Here is a 22,292-nt window from a genome sequence, read left to right as displayed (position 1 = left end):
CTCCCCTACTCCCGTGAGCACACGCCCCCTCTCTTTCTTTCAAATAAATAAATCTTAAAAAAGAAAGAAAGAAAGAAAATCCATTGAAACAAAAAGCAGAGTAGTGGCTGCCAGAGGCTGGGGTGGGGGGGGGGATAAAAAATGAGAGGTTAATGGATATGTGATTTCCTTTTGAGGTGATGAAAATGTTCTGGAAGTAGACAGTGGTGACCAATATTGTGAATGTACTAAATGTCGCTAATGGCAAATTTTATATTATGTGTATTTTCCCTCAATGTTAAATATATATCCCTCAAGCCATGGGCAGGATGAAATGGAGGTCAGGATCCCTGTCTCCTCTGTGTGGAAGTTTAAGAAAATCAACTCAAAATTTCTAAGAAATGGATCATTCCAGATTTTAATTATGAGGTATAAAGCAAGTTTCTACTGTCAGCTCAGGGTCTGCACCCACCACCCACGCAGTCCTTTTCAGAAACAGAGGTCCCTGCAGAGCACCTGCCTCTAAGATGAGGAGGCTTCCAAAACGTGGACTTGTAAGAAATTCAAATTAATCATTGCAAATCAGAGAATCCATCTAGGCAAGCTTCACTGTTTATCAAACATGCCCTTTTTCTGGGCTTCCCCATCCTGAGGGTGTCTGTCTCCAGTGGGAGTGCAGACCTCCAGTGGGAGGTCGTCCAGAGTTTCTGGTCATGGCCACACTGCTGACCCAGCTGTGTCACCCATCTCTCTAGAAAGGAAGTCAGGTAGGAACAAACCCGGGGCTGATGGAACTCAAATGCCCCTTCTGTTCTTCCTAGATTCTGCGCGTTTCAGGCAGCCCCCTCCATTCCTGAAATGCTAAGAACATTCTCTTTCCATTACCTTGACAGCACATAAGTGAATGTTCATTTTCTCTTGCCCATTGTTTTAAAAGGGCCAGATCTAAATGGAACATTGTCCTCACTTTGCTATGCTAGGTTGGGCCGGTCTGCGGCCGTCGGCCTGGGGAGGATGGGCTGGGTCTCTGCGATGCCAGGAGGCAAGCCCGGGCCCTTCCCAGAACCGCTCTCATTTGTGATGCCAACAGGAGCTCACAACCCCAACCGCCAGCAGAGTCCCAGACTGGAAGTGGGAAGAAGGATGGAGGCTGTACCACCTCTAAATGCCCATGCGGCCTCTGTCAGAGCGGGGTGTCTACGCTTAGAGATGAGGAAACAGGAAGCTCGCGCAGCTGGAGAACAGAACCGAGAGACATGATGCAAGTCAGTCACTGACGAAACCGTCCAAGCCTCCCCTCCGACTTCTGCAGAGAGAGGAATACCATGACCTCTGAGACGTGCCCTCTACAGAACGCTTGCTCACAGCCAACACCCACTTCCCTGCGGCCTCAGTTTACCCCCCGCTGCAGACCCAGCCACAGAAGCAGCAGCTGAGGCTCTTACTATTTCCCGATTGCTTGCTGCATCATTTGAAACCTTCGGGGGAATCTGGTCCTAGAAATGAAGTTTCTAGTAACTTTTTCCAACCATGCCCAAGCCCGAGCTGAGCTGGACAGAATGGATTTCTGACTTCCAGAGAAGCCCTTCTACTCACACTGTGGATAATTCTACGGGCTTCTCGGAGCCCTCAAAGAAATGCTTTACTCTTAGAGAAATAATGCTAGCACCCGGGTGTCTCAGCTTCTCAGCTCTGCATGCTGAAGGGAGCACCTAGCCCGTGGGGGCAAACCGGGGGCTCTTTTGGCTTCTCGGCTAGTTGGGGGCCCAGGGCCCAGGGCCCAGACACGGCTGCGGCACAGGCAGAGCGCAGGCCTGCTTGCGGTTCAGGAGTTTATTAGTGAATGAGTCTGGGCCAGTTGGTTCGGACACGCTGCTCACTTCAGCCCTAGTGTACCGGCTGCAGGGGGGCGGGGGAGGGCTTCCTGCTCGGATGGTCACTGCTGAGGTCACCCCAGGAGAATGCCGAGCTTCTCTCCTGGGCCTGAGGCGCCAGGGCTCGGAGCCGTGCGTTCACAGAGATTCCACCTCTGTTTCCGAGGTCTGGGCTGGAGGGATGAGGGTTTTTAGGATCTCCGTGTAGTAGGGGCCAAACACCTTCTGATTGTGATGCGTCAGGCTGACGAACTTTTGGCCCAGTTCTGCCAGCTCTGCTTCAATGACAGTCAGGCCTCCGGGGAGGTCTAACAGGGATCGCTGCACACCGAGGACCAAACAGCATTTGAGAAACAAATGGATCCGCTGATCTGTGAGCAGGGAGGAAGCGAACAACTTGCAGGGAGCAGCACGGCCGCTCTGCTCTACCCGCTCAAGTTCTAAGTTAACCAAGATAGTCACTAGCCCACCCACTCACCTGCAGATTTGTTTTGTTTGGGAAGGGGGCTGCTGGCTAGCTCCCGAGGATGAAGCAAAGATCACAAACGAGTGGGCTGGTAAATTTCTGACTATTCAAAAGATGACTTAAGCCTCCACCAGCAGATCCTGGTGAGTATTTAACATGAGGATCTTAGACTGATCTTTTGGATGGCTCGGGTTAAGAGCAAGGTCAAGTTCATGCCCTCCATTCCAAAAGGGACGAGTCCTTGCTGTGGGAACATGTCCTCCAGCTGAGACAGCATCAGCTTCTTGTTGCTGGGAGGTGGGGGGTAGATGTCATGTCTTGGGCTGTAGTCAGAAAACGACCCAGAAGGCCAGGAATGACTTAACCAGGTGGACACGACATCCTCCCAGAAGTCATGAATTCCTAGGTGCAAACCTTCCTTAGAGCCAGAATCAATCTTTAAACTGAAAGGAATATACTGTTAACCCAGCATTTTGAAAAAAAACTAAAGCCTAAACAGTGACTTGCCCAATGATCATGCTTTTTATGATGGTTCAGTGACTGACTTCCAGGGATGGGCTCTACCTCTCCCCGGAACGTTCTCTCCACCCCCACAGGCATGCTCACCAATGACGCTGCGGACACAGTTCTCCTTCTTGGCAATGCTCTGCAGCTGTCCTATCAGAGATGCTGTGTTGTCACTGCTCAGAGCAGCAAGGCCCATGTTCTTGAGGCTTTGATGGATTTCCTGAGACACCTGTTCACTCACAGTCTGCATAGCTTCTTCAGGCCTAGACCATGAAGGAGAGTAAGCTGGTACCCAGTGGAAGGCCCTGGCAGAGGCCCAGAGCCAGAGAACCTTCCTGCCAGAAGCTGGGCCCACTTGAGGGAGACTCCCAGCCACCCTCCTGCCCCCAACCCCATCCCTGGTAGCAGCAGGACCCAGCGGGTCGGCTCAGCACCTTCATGGTATGCTCCAGGTCCCGACTATTCTCTGTAGGCAACACCATGTTCTACTCCTTAGAAAACAAGATAAACTATAAAATCCACTCTGGACAAGAGTGTGGTATCCACTCAATTCTTCAGCCCCATGGAATTTATTTATATATGTGTATGTACATTTTTAAGACTTTCTTGGACATCTTCCATGGTCATTTGTCCTACTGTCACCCATTACAGTGACAAACCTGGCCTTCTGATTCCTTTTTTCCTCTGGTGTGACACCCCGCACACAGATGTTCGATTAACACCTGACCAACTCCTGGATATACCTAAGACCAGCCCACTGGCATCCCCTGAGGGAGAGAACGATTGCTTTGTCGCAAACAAGATAGTGACTCATTTCGTAGGAAACTATCTTCCATATGACCCTTTTTGGAAGAAAGCTTTATTTTTCTTTGTCACAAGTCTCAAGACCATTATGGAAAGACATCAACAACCCCTGTGGATGGTTCCAGTCTTTGTGGCCTGTGGCGGAATGTAAGCAAGTATTCGTTACCTAGCTCCGTCTTCATACCACACATTACCATCTACTCTAGAAAGCTCTACACAGCTCACCTGGAGTCAAACTCCTCCATCAGGTCTTTGGTTATACGTTTCAGCTTGTCCACAAACTGAGGTGAGCCAAACAGAACACTGCCAGAGAAACTACTGGCCACCAGCAAAACGGAGGCCAAGATGGTCAGCCGGTGCAGCTGGGACTCCAGCTCCTGCAGCCGGGTCCTGTCCATCAGCAGCGTCTGCGGAAGCAGGAGAGAACAGGCTGTCGGGACGGGAGGCTCCGGATGGAGGTCCCGAACACAAAACGAGGCGACGCCCTCCTCGGACCTACCTCAGGGAACTCTTCATTTTCAGGGTCCCAGAGGAGGAGGTTCAGGAAACCCTGGGACAGCACCATGGTAGGGCTGAGGGGCTCCGGGCTGTTGGCTGCCTCGTTCGGAGAGGAGCAGGCCACAGGGGTAGAGTCGGAAGCGTCCGCGCAAGCCGGGAGTGGCGTGGTGAGGTCAGCTGCCGCTTGGGTCAGCCACTTGGTGGTGTGATCGAGGAGGCCTAGGACAGGAAGAGAGCGGGGAGCAGCTTCAGCATCCGCATCCCTAAAGCTTCAAGACTAAGGTTCTTTTCAAGATCTGCTCCTGGTCGATAAATAAACGCTTTGGTTGGGGGCGGGGTCTGTCCCAGATAGACCCTTCTCCCTCTGCCTACCCGAGCAGGAACTTCCTGTTCTCAAGAGACAGAGTACTCTCTAACATCACCGAAGTCAGACCCAAACAAGATCCCATCTCCTCACTCCGGCCCTCGAGTCATTTACATACTTGGCTGCTTATTGAGGAGTTCCTGGAATGTCGCCCGTTCATGCTGGATGGAATGTTCCTGCAGGTGCGGCTGAAGGCTCTGGATAGTGTAGTTCACCATGTCCATTTTCATCAGGCCCAGCACCTGGAAGATCCCTCTGACATAAGAGAAAATAAAATTAACTATGAAAGGAAATATAGTGAGAGGGGAACCTACAGAAAGTGTCACTAAATCCCTGTGTTCCAGAGTGAGGAGGACCTTTAAAATGAGTCCCGCCTCCAGGATGCCTGGGTGGCTCAGTGGGTGAAGCGTCTGCCTTCGGCGCAGGTCAGGGCTCCCTCTGCCTGCCCCTCCCCCCACTCATGCACACACTCTCTAATAAATAAAATCTTTAAAAAAAAATTAGTCCCATCTCCTAAATTTACAAAAAATGGTACTGTGACTCAGAGGACACAGGACCCCAGGCCCAGAGTAAATGAATGGCAGAACGAGGAACAGGGAGGTCTCTGGACCTCGAAGCCTCCAGGCTAGCTCTCTTTGCACACAATCATTCGGTCATCTTTTTTCAAAGGTAGAGTCAGCAAAAGGAAACACACCGGCTGCTAAGAATCTTTCAGGGAAGCGGGACTACAGGTGATGTCCTATCTGAAGCAATTTCGGAGCCAATCACTCTTTTTTTTTTTTTAACTTTCTGGGTCTTGGATTCTACAGCTATTAAACAGGGATAACCTCCCATCCCTGTCCCCTCACACTGTGTAAACTGCAGTGAGAAAATGTGGGGAAAGGATGTTTGAACTCCTTGGAAGGACCGCACACTCTAATGTCTTATGATAGGATGGCATATAGGGGACCCACCCGAACTAAGGCCACCTTCAGGAGAAAAGAAAAGCTACTAAGCCAGCAAGGAGAGAAGAGAGGGACTGGTCAGGTCTTCAGTAGGGGAGAGCCAGCCAAGACGGGGGCTAAAATCGAGGCCCAGGCGCTGAGCTGGGCCTCAAGGGACGGCGGTCATGCTTCGCACCTCAGTAACCGAACGGGGTCCGTGATGTTCTCCAGATTCTGCACTGCTTCGTCGCGAACCGGCGCGCACAGCAGAGTCATCGTGTCGAGAACGTACTTGGAGAGCAGACGCACGTTCAGGGCCCCGTGTGCTGCCTTCTGCTCGAGCAGCTCCGCGGCCAGCGCTTCCTCGATCTCACTCCGGAGGCGGCTCTGGCGCGGCAGCAGCAGTGACAGCAGGATCTGCCCAGGAGACAAAGGCCAAGGGAGGTGCTCTCTGAGTGGAGCCCCAAACCTCCTCTAGCCCCCTTTAGCCAAAGACATCAGCCTGTCTTTAGGGACCAAGAAGTGGAGTCCCTAAATTTTCCAGAGAATATTATTTATCTTTGTCAAGAGGCCGATGAGAGTTCCAGGCTTTAGGGGATCCGGACAGCCACGGTGCCTCAATTTCTGGGCAGAACGAGATAAAGAAAAAGTAACATCAAGGAGTGTGGCTAAAAGAAATGCAAAGCACCACGAATATAAAATATACACGTCACATGCTGCTGAGTGCTCTTGATTTTAAAGAGTGGGCTTTATTTATTCATTTGAGGAAGCGAGCGCGTGTGTTGGGGGGTTGGGGCAGAGGGGGAGGGAGGGAGGGAATCGCAAGCAGACTTCGCACTCAGCGTGGAGCCCGACGTGGAGCTCGATCTCATGACGCTGAGATCACGACCTGAGCCGAAACCAAGAGGCAGACGCTTCACTGCCTGAGCCGCCCCGGCGCCCCAAAGCGGGCACCTGTTTAGACGGTTTTACCTCGAAGGGCGAGGAAGAAATAGGCCGGAACAGTGAAGAGGCGCTGGAAATCGCCTACTGACCGCGAAATGCGAGCGCCCTGTGGAGAGAGGCTGTCTTGCTCACGTCCGTGCCTCCGGGACACGCAGACCGCGGTGGGGGTGAGGCGTGGGGGTCAACGGGCAGTGCGCGGTCGGGCAAGACTCCCGCGCGCGGCTTAAATCGGTAAACTACGCGGGGACCGGCCGCAGGCTCCCGGCGCCGCGGCCACGCTCCGGGCCCGCGCCGGCGGGCAGAGGGAGCCCCGCAGCGAGCGCGCAGGCGCCGCCGGCGGCAGCTGCTGTCCCCGCCTGTCCCCGCCGCACGACGCTGCGGCTCCGCCTGCTGACCGGGCCCGGACTGCAGCGAGTACCTCCGATGCCCCAGCAGCCGGCGCCGAGGATCCCCACAGAACGTCAGCGGCCTGCCCCCCAAACCCCACCACACAAGAAGACGCCCAGGCTCGTGGGCCTTTCTGGATTCCTGAGGCAACACCGACCACAGCAGAGTCGGCTCCGGCACCGCTCCGGTAGCGCCCCCAAGGCTTCCAAGTGGAAGCAGAGCACGCGCAGGCTCCGCGCCGTCCAGGCCGCACGCAGGGGCGAAGCCCCTGGGCCGCGGGGGCCGCAACGAAGGGCGCCGGGTCAGCCCCGGGGGCACATCGCTGCCCTCTTGCGCAAATCCCTCTCCGCCGTTTGAGAAATGGTCCCGGCCTGCTCCTGGGCTCTTGCAGAGGTAAACCCCTCACCGTAGGACTCGGGGTGGCCGCGTGGCCTGAGCTTCCCGGGAGGAGCGAGGTGTCGTCTGGCCGCCCCACGGTCATCCATCACCAGATGAAACGGCCCAGAGGAGACCAAACACATACTGGGACAGGCCAGACCTACAGAGCAGAGCAGAGAGCCCAGAAATAAAACCTGGACACATGGTCAAACGATGTTTGAAAACAACGTCAAGACCATTCAATGGAAAAAGGACAGCCTCTTCAACAAATGGCGCTGAGGAAACTGGGTGTCCACGAGTAAGAGAATGAGGCGCCTGGGTGAGTCAGTTGAGCGTCCCACTCTTGGTTTCAACTCAGGTCGTGATCTCAGGGTGATGAGATCGAGCCCCGCATTTGGCTCTGCACTGAGTGCAGTCTGCTTAAGACTCTCTCTTCCTCTCCTGCTCCTCCCCCACTCTCTAAAATAAATAAATAAATCTTTTTAAAAAATGAAGTTGGACCCTTACCTTACACCTTACGAAAAATTAACTTGGGGCACCTGGGTGGCTCCGTCAGTTAAACCTCTGCCTTCGACTCAGGCATGATCCCAGGATCCTGGGATCGAGCCCTGCATCAGCCTCCCTGATCAGCAGTGAGTCTGCTTGTCCCTCTCCTTCCCCCCATTGCTCGTGCGCTCACTCTCTCTCAAATAAATAAATAAAATCTTTTTAAAAAAATTAACTCAAATGGAAAAAAATTAACTCAAATGGAGCAAAGACCTAAACAGAAGAGCTAAAATTCTAAAACTCTTAGAAGAAAATAAAGGATATATCCTCCTAACTCTGGATTTGGCAAGATAGGACACCAAAGGCAGAAGAAACAGGCTCGATCAACTGGACTTCATCAAGAGTAAAACTTTTGTGCGCAGGACACTATGGAGAGGGTGAAGAAACTACCCACAGAATGGGAGGGCGTATTTGCAAATCACTTATCTACCAAGGGGCTACCATCCAGAAAACATAAAGAACTCTAACAACTCAACAACAAAAGACAAACAACCCCATTTGAAAATGGACGAAGGACTTGAGTCAACCTTTCCCCAAAGACAACACTGGACTTGGGCAATAAGCACAGGGAAAGATGCCCAGCACCGTCAGCCATCAGGGCCGTGCAGAGGCAGACCACAGTGAGATTCCACGTCACACCCACTAAGCTGGCTACGGTGCCAAAAGAAAAGCAGCATGGGGGAAAATGTGGAAAAGCTGGAACCCCACACCTTGCTGGTGGGGATGCGGAGCGCTGTAGCCACTGTGGAAAACAGCTCAGTGGCTTCTCGAATTCAGCCATGCCACCCCTGGGTATATGCCCAAAAGAGCAGAAAATCTTGTACACGGATGTTCGTAGCAGTACTGCTCGCAACAGCCAAAATGTGAAAACACCACAAATGCCCATCGACAGAGGAATGGATGAACAAAATGCAGGACAGCCCCATACAATGGAGTTTTACTAGGCCGTAAAGAGGAACGAAATTCTGACCCAGGCTAACAACATGGATGAACCCTGAGAACATTACGCTACAGTGAAATGTGCCACATACAGAGGACAGATATCTTATGATTCCCCTTTTATGAGGTACCTGGAGTAGCCAAACACACAGAGACAGAAAGTATAACAGAGGATACCAGACACTGGAGGAGGAGGGGATGAAGAGTTACTGTTAATGGGTACAGTTTCTGCTTGGGAAGATAAGAACATTCTGGAAATGGATAGTGTGATGGCCGCACAACATTGTGAATGTACTCAATGCTACTGAATTTTAACACTTAGAAATAATAAAAACGGCGGGGCGCCCGGCGGGCTCAGTCGGCAGAGCACGCAACCCTTGATCTCAGGGTCGTGATTTCAAGCCCCACATTGGGCATGGAGCCTACTTTAAAAAGAAAATAATTAAAATGGTAAAAATTTTGTTATGTATGGTTACAATTTTAAAAATCCTAAAAAATACAGACAACGAAGGCCCTCATATGGCGTGTTCCCCAGGGAGGACGAGCCAGCCGCCTGGTGGCACATGATTTCTGTGAGGCGCTTCCACTGCGGAGGGGCAGACTCACCTTCACCGGAACAGACACGAATTCCAGGTATGGATTTGCCTTCTCTGTCTTCATGCTTCTAATCAGCACCGACATCTGTGTACTTCACAAGAGCCTTCCCCACTGTCCCGGCCCTGGCACGTCCCACACCGTGGCCTCCGATCCCTTCACTTCAGAGCAACGGAAGTGCAGCCACGGGGTCGTACCCACATACCCCTTAAATCGACAGGCCTTAACTGAAGAGCGGAATGGCTTACTGAGGACTCGGTTACAGCAGGAGTTGAGGGACAATATCCTGAAGGGAAGACGTTCTGCCTTGTAAGATGAAACGTGTTCTTGAATCAAAGGCCATTGTAAGGCGCCGTTTCACGAAGCCAGAAAACATGGTCCTGGGGATCAAGGGGCGGAAGTAGGACTGGTTCCTCTTACTTTTATACCTGATAACCTACCCGCAGAATTTTTGTTGCCCATCCTGCCAACTGTCGGCTCTGCCGATGTGGGAGGAACGCTTGCACTGGGTCCCAGGGAATTATTATGAGACCGCACCTGTCCATTTGGGGCTCCGTAGAGCACTGAACCAAGAGGGTGAAAAAGGAGTTATGCCGGCGGCTACAGTAAACGATCCTGAGTACGGAGAAACCAGGCGGTGCTACGCAAGGAAGGCAAGAAGATCCTGAGGTTCCTCTCGGGACTTCCACACCCAGTAATAAAGGCTACTGGAAAACCAGAGCAAACAACAGCAAAACGCTTAAAAGACTCCGACTCTTCGGCAGTGAAGGTTTGCGTCATCCATGAGTCTTCGGCATATAGAGAAACCCAACCGGCTGAGGCCCGGGCTGAGGCCAAGGGCAACATGGAAGGAACAGTAGGAGGACGCCATGCAGATCCCCCACAGCCTTGTGACCAAGTACAGAAAGAAGACGGTAAGCCTTCTCTTTGCCTGTCACAGGCACGGGCTTATTTGTCTATGCTGACCATTTTCTTCTCTCCTTCTCTTCCCATGTTGTTTTACACACTGGTTGCTGGCAGTTAACTTTACCATTAGGCTTTAAGTAACAGAACAGTCAGTGGCACCGCGACTGAATTTGATGGCAACCAGCACAGTAGCCGTTGGAGCTGTGAGTCTCCTCCTTTTATGGAAAGAACGAGAACTTGTAAGACCACCATATCTTAGCAGGTAGAAATAGAGACTTTCCGAAAACTGAAATGTGTGTGGACAGGTGGGTACGGAAGCTAAGCAGCCAAAGGAGGGGAATGCGACAGTTATCAGTTTATTGTCTCTCAGTTCCAGACCCATCATTCTCTTCTCTGCTCTGAGAAAATGGAGCCAGTTCCTTCACCAGGTGGCACAATTGTTAAGCTGCACCTGCAGGGGGCACTATGAGTTTTCTGGGCTGCATAAAATTACCACAACCGCAGAGCCTTCTGACAGCACACACATTTCTTATCTCACGATTTCTGTGGGCAGGAGCCCAGCCACAGTTTAACTGGGCCCTGTGCTCGGGGTCTCGCAGACTGCAGTCAAGGTGCTGGCTGGGCTATACTCTCATTTGGTGGCTTGACGGGGCCGGACTCGGCTACCAAGCTCATTCAAATCGCTGGCAGAATTCGTTTCCTTACAGCTGTGGACTTGACAGATGGACGCTGCCCTCAGATCCCGGGGGCCAGCTGCCCTTTCCCTGCCACATGACCCTCTCCAGAGGCCATTCGCTACATAGCCGCCTGTTTCTGGAAGGCCGGCAAGAGGGTTTCTCAAGTCTGCTAAGATGAAGTCTTACACAGTGAAGCGTATTTCCAGGCACAACATGCCAGCACCTTCACGTACGTGCTCGGAGGCGGGTTACAGATCTCGTCTGCGCTCAAGGAGACAGGATTATACAGAGGCGTGGATCACTGGGGGGGGGGGGGGCCCGTGTGCCCACCACATACGACAAAGACATCGCACAAGGCAAGAGCTTCTCTTCCTGGTTCTGGATTACTCACTTGGCATGATGCAGTACGGGTGTGCGGCTTGGCCAGTAGCTGGCTCCCGCAGCCTGAGTGGCTTGTCTGGTGCTCAGCTCCTGCAGAGCAAGTGGCTCCCTGTCCAGTGCCGGGCTCCTCCCGCACGGGCGGCTGCTCCAGCCCCCGCCCCTGCAGGGCTCACTGGCGGCAGCCTCCCTGGCGCAGCCATGCCCCCGAGTCCCCATGTCTTCTCTCAGCCCGAGGGGTGTGGCGTATTCCCCTTCTGATATTTTCATCTACTTTAGAGTTTTCCTGCTTCTTACTAGCTCAAAGCTCTTGTGTCTTCAGTGCCGTGTTATAATAATTTTTACATTAAAACTTCCTTGTTGAAACTACTGTGTGATCTCTGTCTAGGAATTAGCCTCTGACTGATTCGTAGGCCATGTTCAGTTAGGACCTGTGAGACATACTAATGACCTTGGGGATGTCGAGGAAATTTACATCTACAGGTGGAAGGTAGGTAGGTCACTCACCTCTTTAATTTCTTTCAGAAGTTCAAGAGCACAACTGAAGTCTGGGGGAGTAGCTGACAACTGGTCTTTGAGATGGTCCCAAAAGGCATTGTGCATTGTCTCCTTGACCTTGCCTTCCAAACTGTAAGAGGGTTAAATGAGCAAATTACTTTCTCTACCCAAAAACTGTTAGAAGTTCATTGTCTCCTAAGGTGCAAACAAGCAGCATTTGATAGGACAAAAGACCATCACACGGACAGGCAAAGGCCAGGAACTACGCCTGGACTGCCGCAAAGCTGAACAAGCTGGGGTCACACTTGGATGTCAAGGGCATCAGGAAAAGCTCTCAGAAGGGCTCCTCATGATTCCAAGCAGTCCTCCCTCTGCAGCAGGAAGGTCAGGCCAGCCTGAGCACCGATTTTGCATCTAGCCTGGAAAATATATGACTTAGTTTCCCTTTATGCATACATATAGCAGTGAACGAAAGGATCTTTTATTTTCTTATAGTGCAAAAATCTAGAAAAGGATTTTTCTTCTTTGATAATACTCGAATATCCATAGGTACTTCCAGATCAGCAGGTCTAAAACTCAATTCGGTATCTTCCTCTTCCAAACCTTTGCCTCCTGTATTCCCAACCGCAGGGGCACTACCAGGTAGCCAGCCATGGAGGCCAGAAAGATCAGTCATTTCTCCTCCCTAAAAACAAATAACAAACAAACAAAAAACAACGACAAAAAAAAAAAGAAAAAACAGGAGCAAGAGCAATTCAATTTGGAAAGGATAATCTCTTCCGCATGTGGTGCTGGAAAAACTGGACCTCCACGTGCAAAAACATGTACCTAGACACAGACCGTATTACTTTCCACAAACGGATCACAGACCTAAATGTAAAACGAAGGTAACACAGGAGACAACACAGGAGGAAACTAGGTGACCTTGGGTTTGGCAAAGACCTTTTAGATACAACACCAAAAGCATGATGATCCATGAAAGAAAAAATTGGTAAACTGGACTCCATGAAAATTAAAAACTCGGGCTCTGTGACAGCCACTGTTAACAGATGAAAAGACAGAGCACAGTCTTTGCAGAACACATATCTGATAAAGAACTAGAATCCATGGGGCGCCTGGGCGGCTCAGCCAGCTGACAGTCTGCCTTCGGCTCAGGTCAGGATCCCGGGGTCCTGGGGATTGAGCCTCACATCAGGCTCCCTGCCCAGCAGACAGCCTGCTTCTTCCTCTCCCGCTGCTGCTCTCCCGGCTTGTGCTTGCACTCTCTCTAATAAATAAATTAAATTAAAAAAAAAAAAAAAAAGAACTAGTATCCAAAATATACAAAGAACTGTGAAAACTCAACAAGAAGAGAACAACCCGATTTTAAAGTGGGGACAGATCTGAACAGACACCTCACAAACGTCATCACACAGATGGCAAATAAGCATACGAAAAGATGCGCAACATCATGTCATCAGGGAACTGCAAATTAAGATAGCAACGACATACCCATCGGTATCCATGAGAGTGCCCCAGTCCAAAATCCTGACACCACCAAATGCCGGCGAGGCTGTGGAGCAACTCCAGGACTCGCACGCATTGCTGGCGGACACGCAAAATGGCACAGGCGCTGGGGAAACCAGTGCGGCAGTTCCCTACAAAACGAAACCTACTCTTGTCGTAGGACCCATCAACTGTCCCTCGTATTTACGCAAATGAGTTGATAACTTATGTCCACACAAAAACTTGCACGGGGAGTTTACAGCAGCTTTACTCATAACTGCTGAGACTCGGAAGCAACCGAGACGTCGCTCTGCAGGGGAGCGGACAGATGATCGGTGGCATCTCCGGACGACGGGATAGGACTCAGCTTCAGAAAGAAATGAGCTATCAAGCCCCAAAAGACAGGAGAGGATCTTAAAGGCATATTGCCAAACGAAGGAAGTCAGTGTGAAAAGGCTACATGTTGTACGACTCCAACTATGGGACATTCTGGAAACCACCGGAGACAGTAAAAAGATCCATGGTTGCCAAGGATTCGTGGGGCAGGAAGAAAAGGGTGAATAAGTAGAGCGGAGGGGGTTTTTAGGGCAGTGCAATCACTCTGTAGGATACAAAAATGGTACATTTTTCAAAACCCACAGAATATACAAAAAATGAACCCCATGTACGCTATGGACTCGAGTGATAATAATGTATTAATACTGGGTCGCCGACTGTAACGAGTGACCTCACTATTACAAGACATAAACAACGGGGGGATCTGTGTGCTGCAGAGGACGGGCTGTGTGGGAACTCTGTACTTTTCAGTCGTTTTTTTCTGTGAAACAAAAGTACTTTAAAAAATGTGTAGTAATTTAAAACAAGGAAATGACAGAAATTAATTTTCTTCTCAAAGTTTATTTAAATGATGTCTCTAAACCTGCAGTGAGACTCATAAGAGAAAAAGAACCATTTGAAAAGTCTGAGGTTAGACCTAGTCATTGCCAAGTAGCTACTAGTTTTCTTGAATTAAACTCCCCCCCTTAAAAAAAAGACAGTAGTAATGCATGCTCTGTGTAAAACAAACAAAAAACAAGCAATATGAAGATGAATAAACAAAAAAAAAAATCAAAGTTCGCCTCCCAACACACCACTGTCAATCATCAGAGGCAACCGACTACCATCTGTCCAACGGTCTAAGGCGCACTGGAACTGTCCTCTCTTCTCCGCATCCTGTCTAGCCAATCCACCTCCAAGTTCCATAAACTGTGCTTCTTAAATGCCTCTGGAATCCATCCCTTCCTCCCATCATCTCTCGCCCGGACTCCTGCAATCGTCCACTCACTGGTCCCCCTGCCTCAGTCCTGTCCCTCTTCTAGCTGCCCTCCACCAAGTCATTCTAAAACCAAGGACTTCCGAACTGCAATTCTGACCATGATGCCAGCTCATTCAAAGTCCGTCAGGGGCTTCCCTTCACCAGCAGCATAAACCACTGACAGGACCCTTCTGGAGAGGGCGCTGCCTCCGTTTCCAGTTTGTCTCCTTCTATCTCACATCTCGTGCCCAGCCCCACCAAGGCCCCTGTAAAGAACATACCATATTGTTGCTCTGACATGGCTTCCTCTGCCAGGAGCATTCTTTCCCACCTAGACCATCCGGGCAACACCTATTCCTCCTCTAAGACTCGACTCAAGTCTCACAAGCGACTCAAGCCTTCCTCTGTGGGCAGATCTTCTCTGACCCTCCTTAAGCAACTGAGCACTCTCATGGAACTCTCTACACAAAACTACGCGTGAACTCATCAGTCTGTTGTTCAACTGTCCCCCCCAAAAACTTCCTGACAGCGCTGCTGGCGCCTTGTTTACCTCCAGCTACATCTGTATCTGTCCCCACACTCCGCGTTCTGCCTGCCACACAAGGACTCAAATGCCTGATGACTGAACGCCCACGCACGGGATGTCCCTTCGGAGCGGACGATCGTCATTAACCCCGTCCTGTGCACAAAGGAGAACCAACTGCCAAAACCGAGTCATGTCAAACTCTATTTCGACCTTTTTCCTGCTATAAATTCTGTATGACCTTCCGTGAAAACGCAGCTCTGACCGGTACTATTTCCCCTGCTTCGTTCCCCTCTCATCTCTTCTACCCAGCCCCCCGCTGCCTCGCTGCTGCCCCTTCAGCAGACCTTCACTCTCCCGGGCTCAACTGCTTCTCCTCTCCTGCCGAAAACAAACACATGTAAGCGGCGAGCGAGATGTCAGGAGATGTGGGTTTGGTGAACACCTCGTCCCACAGCAGCCGTGCTTGGCACCAGGCAAGGGCGGGTCGGAGCACAAGGAGCAGGGGCACCTGGAGACAGACGCCCTGAAGCTGCCGGACCACGAAAGCATCAAGGAAACTCATCACGAGCTGCCCTCATTTATCTATTGGTGGGAAATTAGAACGGTTTTAAAATCTGACATTGAATTTACCCATTTAACTGCCAATAAACCAGCAGAGCCATTCAACTCATACTTCCCAAATGGTTCTCACGTTACGATGTCAATATAACCAAGAATCAAAGCGAAGCTTGACGGAGGTGGGAGAGCGTTATTTATCAACAGAGTACTGATTCTGATTCATAAATTAAACTGACTTGTGGGGGCACCGGGGTGGCTCAGTCAGTTAAGCGTCTGCCTTCAGCTCAGGTCATGATCCCAGGATCCTGGGATCTAGCCCCATGTCTGGCTCCCTGTTCAGCGGGGAGCCTGCTTCTCCCCCTCCCTCTGCCCCTCCCCCAGCTCATGCTCACTCGCTCTCCCTCAAAGGAATAAATACAATATTAAAAAAAAAATAAACTGACTTATGAAACCAGAAAGAAAAGAACTGAAAACACCACTATTAGAAAATTGTTATTTGGGGCGCCTGGGTGGCTCCGTTGGTTAAGCAAACACCTTCAGCTTAGGGTCACGATCCCAGGGTCCTGGGAACAAGCCCCACGTTGGGGCTCAGCAAGGAGTCTGCTTCTCATTCTCCCTCTGCCTCTCCCCTCTGCTCATGCTCTCTCTCTCTTTCACTCTCTCTCAAATAAATAAAATCTTAAAAAAAATTCATATTTTATCTGTGCCTGTTTCATCTCTGGTCACTTAGAAGAGTAACTAGAAGGAGCTATGAGGCAGGCAGCCAACAGGATGACCCCAAAGATCCGGGATTCCTGATATGCACACTGGGCTCATCTCGTCTCCGGGAGTGGCGTGGTTTAGCGGCTACCGTCCCGCGGACCGAATGTAGCCCAGGTGCTGGGACGTCACTTCTGAGATGAGGTAACAAAGCCTGGGGGTCCCGTCTTGGGCACCATCTCTCACACCCTTATTTTCGCACTCACTCTGGGTGAGGGAAGCCAGCTGCCATGTGGACGGGCCGAGGGAGGCTCCAGCGAGCGCTCAACACGCTGACCACAACTAGAGCCAGAGACACGCCATTAAACCGTGCCCGTTTCTCTGACCCACAGAAACTCTGAGATAGTGAACACTGTTTCAGCTACTAAGTCTGGGGATAATTTGATGGCAACAATAGCTAGCTAGCACAGGCCACTTCCTCCACATCTATCGGAGAAGATCTGAAATCCACACTACTGATATTTCATTATTAATGGGGGGGGCGCAAAGTGAACATTCCAATAATAATTACTTTGGCTTATTCACTAAATAACATTTGCTTCTTGACCCTCTAATACTAATAATTATTACTCTTCTATTTAAGTTGTTCGGCCCTCCTAAGGTTTACATTCAAACACGGTATTTTTTTTCCCCAGTTTTGACTAAATTGGATTATTAAATAAAAGTGCTTCAAGTCTGGTCAGAAGCCATTAGAGCTAAATAGCTATGCCAGGATGAATAAAATGGGAAAATCAGAAGAGCTGGTACCTGCTTGGAGGGGAAACCTTTGCTTCCACGTGGAAATCATGATTCGTTCCAATCTTGTTGCTCGGCTTAGAAACGTCCTCAACTGAATCTATCAGACCTGTGACAGAAAGAATGTCAGCTGTACGCCCCAAACTAATGTTAACATCAATTATAGCCCCATTTACAAAAAAAAAGAACAATCTATGGTGGATACAAGTCATCCTGAATTTCGAGGTTATTCAGGGACTCACTCTGAGGAGGCCCCAAACTTAGATCCATCACACTGGTCTTGCATCAACTCACTTGACCGTTCTAGTCATTTGGGTTTTCTGAACTCAGCCCTGTGCCTAGAGCAGTCCAGCATGGGGGTAAGGAAGGACAAAGAAGTTATTTTATAAATAATAAAAACTAATTACAAGTCTTTCTCTTGAAAAGTAAAATAATAATTAAAGCAGCAAAGAAACAATAATTTGTGATTTGCAAAAATAAGCATTTATCTCAGGGTACTCTGATTCTGCTCTCCTTTTCCTGCCTCTGATGAAAGTTAAATGATCCATACAGACGGTACTGAAAGGCACCAGTGTCACCTGGTCTCATAAAGCAGGTGTTCCCAGGTGTTAGGATTTTACAGGCCACTGACCTATCCAAAAAGATTGAGCAACTGACGACAACTTGCCAACTTGTTGTTTTACCAAGTGTGGACAGTGAGACAAGCCAATAAACAAATGAAAAAAAGCCACTCTACCACCACCAAACCATCAGTTCATAAAAGAATAGCTTAACCTCCAAAAAAACCAAAACCAAGCCCCCCCCCCCAAAAAAAAAACAGAAAGGGAATATTGTCACAATAAAAAGGAGTCCTTTACATTGAATCAATTTAATTTTCGGAAAAACTCATTACATCTTTATTTCCTTTCACTAAATATTGTGAAGAATTTTTCACAAACAGCACTAGCGTTTGGGACCCACTGCTCTAGGTTCTTAGTACAGATCCAGCTGGGCGCGCTCTCGCAAACAGGAACAATAGTTATAATGATCACTTGGCACGTGGAACGAAGTTGCACACAGGAAATCTTATTTTCTCATTCTCTTTCAAAAGCGCGTCATAATTTGCTCACAGGAAAGTACCAGGTGCCGAGATGTGGAAGGGATATAAATGAAAGATCAGCCACAAGTTGGTCACCGTTGAAGCTGGTTAATGAGTAAACGAGGCTCATTGTACTAGTCTCTCTACTTTGGTAAATATTTAAGTTGTCCGCAAGTAAGATTTCAACATGTAAAAAGGAAAAACACAGAATGCCTTTATTCTTAGGAGATACATGATGAAGTTTTTAGAAGTAAAGGCATGACCCAAACTTTCAGTAAGAAAAGACAAAAACAGATACATAGAGAGAGAGGAATGTGGCAGAATGTTAACAATGTGGGCATTCACCGTTTTTTTTACTTTTCAACAAAACTGAAATATTTTGAAATTAAAAATTAAAATAAATAAAATAAAAATGTATGGGTAAAAGGTGACAAATTTACCAAAAAGCCACTGAGCCTTTGCTTAGTAAACAAATTTACCATAAAGCCTCTGAAGCCTTTGGTTTCAGCTAAAATGGCAAAAACACAAATATGTAAACAGACAATCTATTAACTCACTCAGGTGAAATGAGAAATAAAAGAAAATCTTGCGAGGGAGATTGAGTTATAGCAGCTTACTGAAGGACGAGGGCAAGACCATCCACAGAAACACTTTCCAACTACAAGTCAAAGTTCAGAGGCTACTTTGACAAGACTGGTCCGCTGCTCACAAGCACGGTGGTACTATGCGACTCCCAACAGCCGTAAAATTCAGGGAAGGGGAGGGCCCAAAGAGAAATTCGAGGTAAACTGCAACTAAAGTAGATTTTTAAAATCCAAATCCCAAGGACAAAGAAATTTTCAACATGAAACAGTAACGGAACCAAGTCAACCTAATCTACAAAATGTCAAATTCTTTTTTTTTAAAGGGGGAATTTGGTTACTCGCTTTAGGGTTGTTTTACCTATGGATTCATTTAAATAGCCACCCGAAGAACTTAAATTGTTTACACTGTATTTACAAAAAATTGGCTTTCACCCGCACATCGGGTTCATTCATATCGAAATAAGTTCCTGTGCACTCATTTGTCACTTTGGGCCCATTCTGTTAGCCGGCAGCGACCCCATGTGGCCACAAGAGAAACAAGCGCAACTCAACCTCAGAGTAGCGGGGCCTTGAACTAATTTTTCCCGTTTTAATTCTCGAGAGTTTAACTCGAGTTAAACTCTTGCATGTGGACAGGTCTTAAGACTGATGCCTGTTTAAATTCTCTAGAGATTACTGGAAGAGAAATGCAGGATGAGTCCCAGTGAGGCTCGACCTACGAGTATAGAAGAGCCCTGTGACCCACCGGAAACTTATAAAGTACAGAGCTCAAGAACAGAAGCCCAGAGCAGTAGCAGTTCTTGAGTCCATGAAGCGCCAAGCGATTCCCCCCAGGATCACTCGGGGTCTTTGAAAGCGCCCCCAGTGTCCGCCATTTTCCACCTACAAATTCAAACCGCAATAACGATGGCGGTGAACACGCTCGGCCTCAAATCTGGTCCGATTCAAGTGATCCCACCGGGTCACTTCTTCCTCCTGGACCAACCTTCGGGTCCACATGGGGCCTAGGGCCTGTGAGCAGGGACTGGGGCACAAGGCGAAGGGCGGGCGGAGAAGCCAGGGGGGGCGAGAGGACGGCGGGCCCTTCCTCTTCCGCCCTGCCCCAGGCCGGGCGCCCCCGAGCGGCGACGGGGGGCGGGACCTACAGTCAGGGTGGTCCTCGGGGCCGCTCCGGCCGTCCCGGGTCGGTGCTGAGGTTTCGGGCTTGCAGGACCCGCACTCTGCATCGCCGGGGTCCTTCAGGGGCACTTTCTCCTTGACGTCCGGCATGCTGCGGATGGAATCTGGGCTGGGGAGAAATGACGCGCCGTTGGCGTCGGGGAAGGGGGCTCTCCAACTGCCGCGGGAGGTCCGGAGCCCGGCCCGACGCGCCCGACCTGGCCAGACCACAAGAGCAGGGTGGGCGGCTTCAGGGCCTCTCGGGGGACAGGCGGGACGAAGGAGCCTGGAGGAGGGGTGCGGGGCCCCAGAAGTCAGGCTCCGGGCGCGCAACGAGGCGGCGGCGCAGGGCGGGCGGCGCTGGGTGCGGCCCTCCTCGCCCGGGACGCCCGCCTCGGGCCCTCTCCGGCTCCGGCAGCAGAGGGAGCCCTCGACGCTTCGCCCCCGCGCCCCTCACCTCCTCCCCGGCGACCCGCCGGCTGCTCTGGGGTCTGCGCCGCGGCCGCGCAGCCTGGAGGCCAGGGCCGTACCAACCGCGGTGGGGCGGCGGGGGGGGCGGGCGGCCGGGAGGGGACCGACGGCGGCGCGGAGGCTACCCGGCCGACCCCGCGCGCACTCCCATCCGCCCCGCCGGGGGCTCCGGGTGGGAGGGTCGGGGATTGGAGAACAAAGCGCCGCCCATCTCCCGGGGCAACGGGCGGGGTCACGTGGCCACCGCGCCGCGCGCCGCCAGGCTGGGACCGAGGCGGCCGGGCTCGTGCTGGGTCCTCGTGGGCACGAAGCCCCTCCGGCCTCGAGTTACGTGGTCGCTGGGCCGGTCTCTGCCTGGCATCTCCGGGCCCCCACGGAAAAGATCCCCTGGAACTACTTAGGGAGGGAACAGCGTGCTTTGTTTCTCTTCAGGCGGCTCCTGTAGCCAGAGAAGCAGAACCGCACCCGGTGGGGGGGGGGGATTTATTTTAGCACATCCTAGGCCCACCGGGAGAGCGGGGCCCTGCTACCAATCTGCGGGTGTGGAAACGAGAGCCCAGGTGGGCGGCAGTGGAGGCTTTTCCACTGAACTCCTGAGCCGGGCTCTTCTTGGACCTGGGGGCTGGCCCTCCTACGCCTGGCCCCGGGTCACAGGCTTGTCTGGGTTCCGGGTCTGCACTGTTGCCCCTACAGTGACGTGAGGACCTGGAGTGACCGCCCTCCCCTCCAATTCCTGCACTTTGTTGGGGAGGGGGGGGCGGAATAAAAAGGAAGTGTCCACTTCTACTCTCCTATCCCTCTTTATTAACTGACTTGATTTCTTACAACAAAAGCTTGCTTTAAAAAAATAAAACATAAGTTGAAAGTATTGCCTGTAGGAAATCAAGTTCTTATTATAACCCTTGTCTTGTTAGTGTGGAATGTGGATTTTTTTTTGCACAACTCCTGTGTTTGGAAACGGAATATTATGAAGAGGCCTAAGAAGCCTCCCTCCCTCCCTCCCTTCCTTCCTTCCTTTGCCTAACACGGAGCTTGAACTCACTGCCCCAGAGATCCAAAGTCGCGTGTGAATTGTGTGCTCTACGACTGAGCCGGCCAGGGGCCCCTGAACACATTTCTGCTTAAAGTCCACTCTAGGGACGCCTGGATATCTAGTCGGTTAAGCCTCAGCCTTCAGTTCAGGTTATGATCCCAGGTTCCTGGAATGGAGCCCCACATGGAGCCGCTTGCTCAGGGGGGAGCCTGCTTCTCCCTCTGTTGCTCCCCCTGCTTGTGCTCACTCTCTCTCTCTCTCTCTCTGACAAATAAATAAATAAATAAATCTTTAAAGAAAGAAAAGAAAAAAGTCCACTTTACCCTGAGGTCAAGGCAGATATGTGGGGAACGGCCTAGTAAAGTTACTGTTTAGCCGAAGCGTTCTTAATCCAGTACATGTTAAACCTGCCCCTACCCCTCCTCAACCTTTCCTGGTGTTTCCCTCAGAGATGTTAACTGGGAAGCAGGCTGGCCTTCACCCCAAACTGAGAAGGGAGAGGAATTGTCTGACTTCAGCGAAGAGGTCAATGAAAATGTGGTTCTTCATTATTACATGGGAGATACTTAGGCTGGGTCTCAAAAACAAACAAAAAAAACACCTCCAGAGTTCCGTTTGGGCATTTTCATTCTGGGAAAAGTTTCCAGAATGACACCAGTTCATTTGCCCACAAAAATGGCATTGCCGTGAAACTTTCCCTGCTAATGCCTAAAATTACCTCCAGCAGTTCATCCACATACATTATACAGCCTCTATAAGTATTCTCTTAATACCCAAATTCTCTGGAAGGAGCAGTGGGAAGAAATAGCAGTGTGGGAGCGTGTGGGGGTGGGGGTGGGGACTGAAGCCAAAAATGGAGTAAAGGATGGGGGTGGGAGAGAAAGACAGAATTAGAGTTTTCCCAGGGTCAGCCTGGGGACAGCATTTCATGATCTTTATCACTAATAG

The 22,292-nt window shown here is 50.5% G+C and overlaps 1 protein-coding gene across 3 annotated transcripts; it reads right to left on the bottom strand.

Annotated features, from left to right (window-relative positions):
- Positions 1–381: 381 nt before the first annotated feature.
- On the bottom strand, positions 382–20,375 carry TCP11 (t-complex 11). Of its 3 annotated transcripts, XM_040644730.1 has the most exons (10): positions 20,298–20,375; positions 19,828–19,970; positions 17,033–17,129; positions 11,673–11,793; positions 5,612–5,832; positions 4,611–4,747; positions 4,130–4,347; positions 3,856–4,037; positions 2,926–3,089; positions 382–2,224 (listed from the first exon to the last, which is right to left on the bottom strand). In XM_040644730.1, exons 2-10 carry the CDS (start codon positions 19,949–19,951, stop codon positions 1,992–1,994), a joined length of 1,497 nt encoding a protein of 498 aa, XP_040500664.1. In that variant the 5' UTR covers positions 19,952–19,970; positions 20,298–20,375; the 3' UTR covers positions 382–1,991. The 3 variants fall into 3 exon arrangements, with proteins under 3 accessions (XP_040500664.1, XP_040500665.1, XP_008691628.1); XM_040644731.1 differs by lacking the exons at positions 19,828–19,970; positions 20,298–20,375 and adding an exon at positions 19,569–19,706; XM_008693406.2 differs by lacking the exons at positions 11,673–11,793; positions 17,033–17,129; positions 19,828–19,970; positions 20,298–20,375 and adding an exon at positions 9,217–11,062.
- Between the last annotated feature and the right edge of the window lie 1,917 nt (positions 20,376–22,292).

This window comes from Ursus maritimus, unplaced genomic scaffold (genome assembly GCF_017311325.1).
Source record: "Ursus maritimus isolate PB19 unplaced genomic scaffold, ASM1731132v1 scaffold_30, whole genome shotgun sequence".
Lineage (NCBI taxonomy): Eukaryota > Metazoa > Chordata > Mammalia > Carnivora > Ursidae > Ursus > Ursus maritimus.
This window is presented reverse-complemented; position numbering and strand designations above follow the sequence as displayed.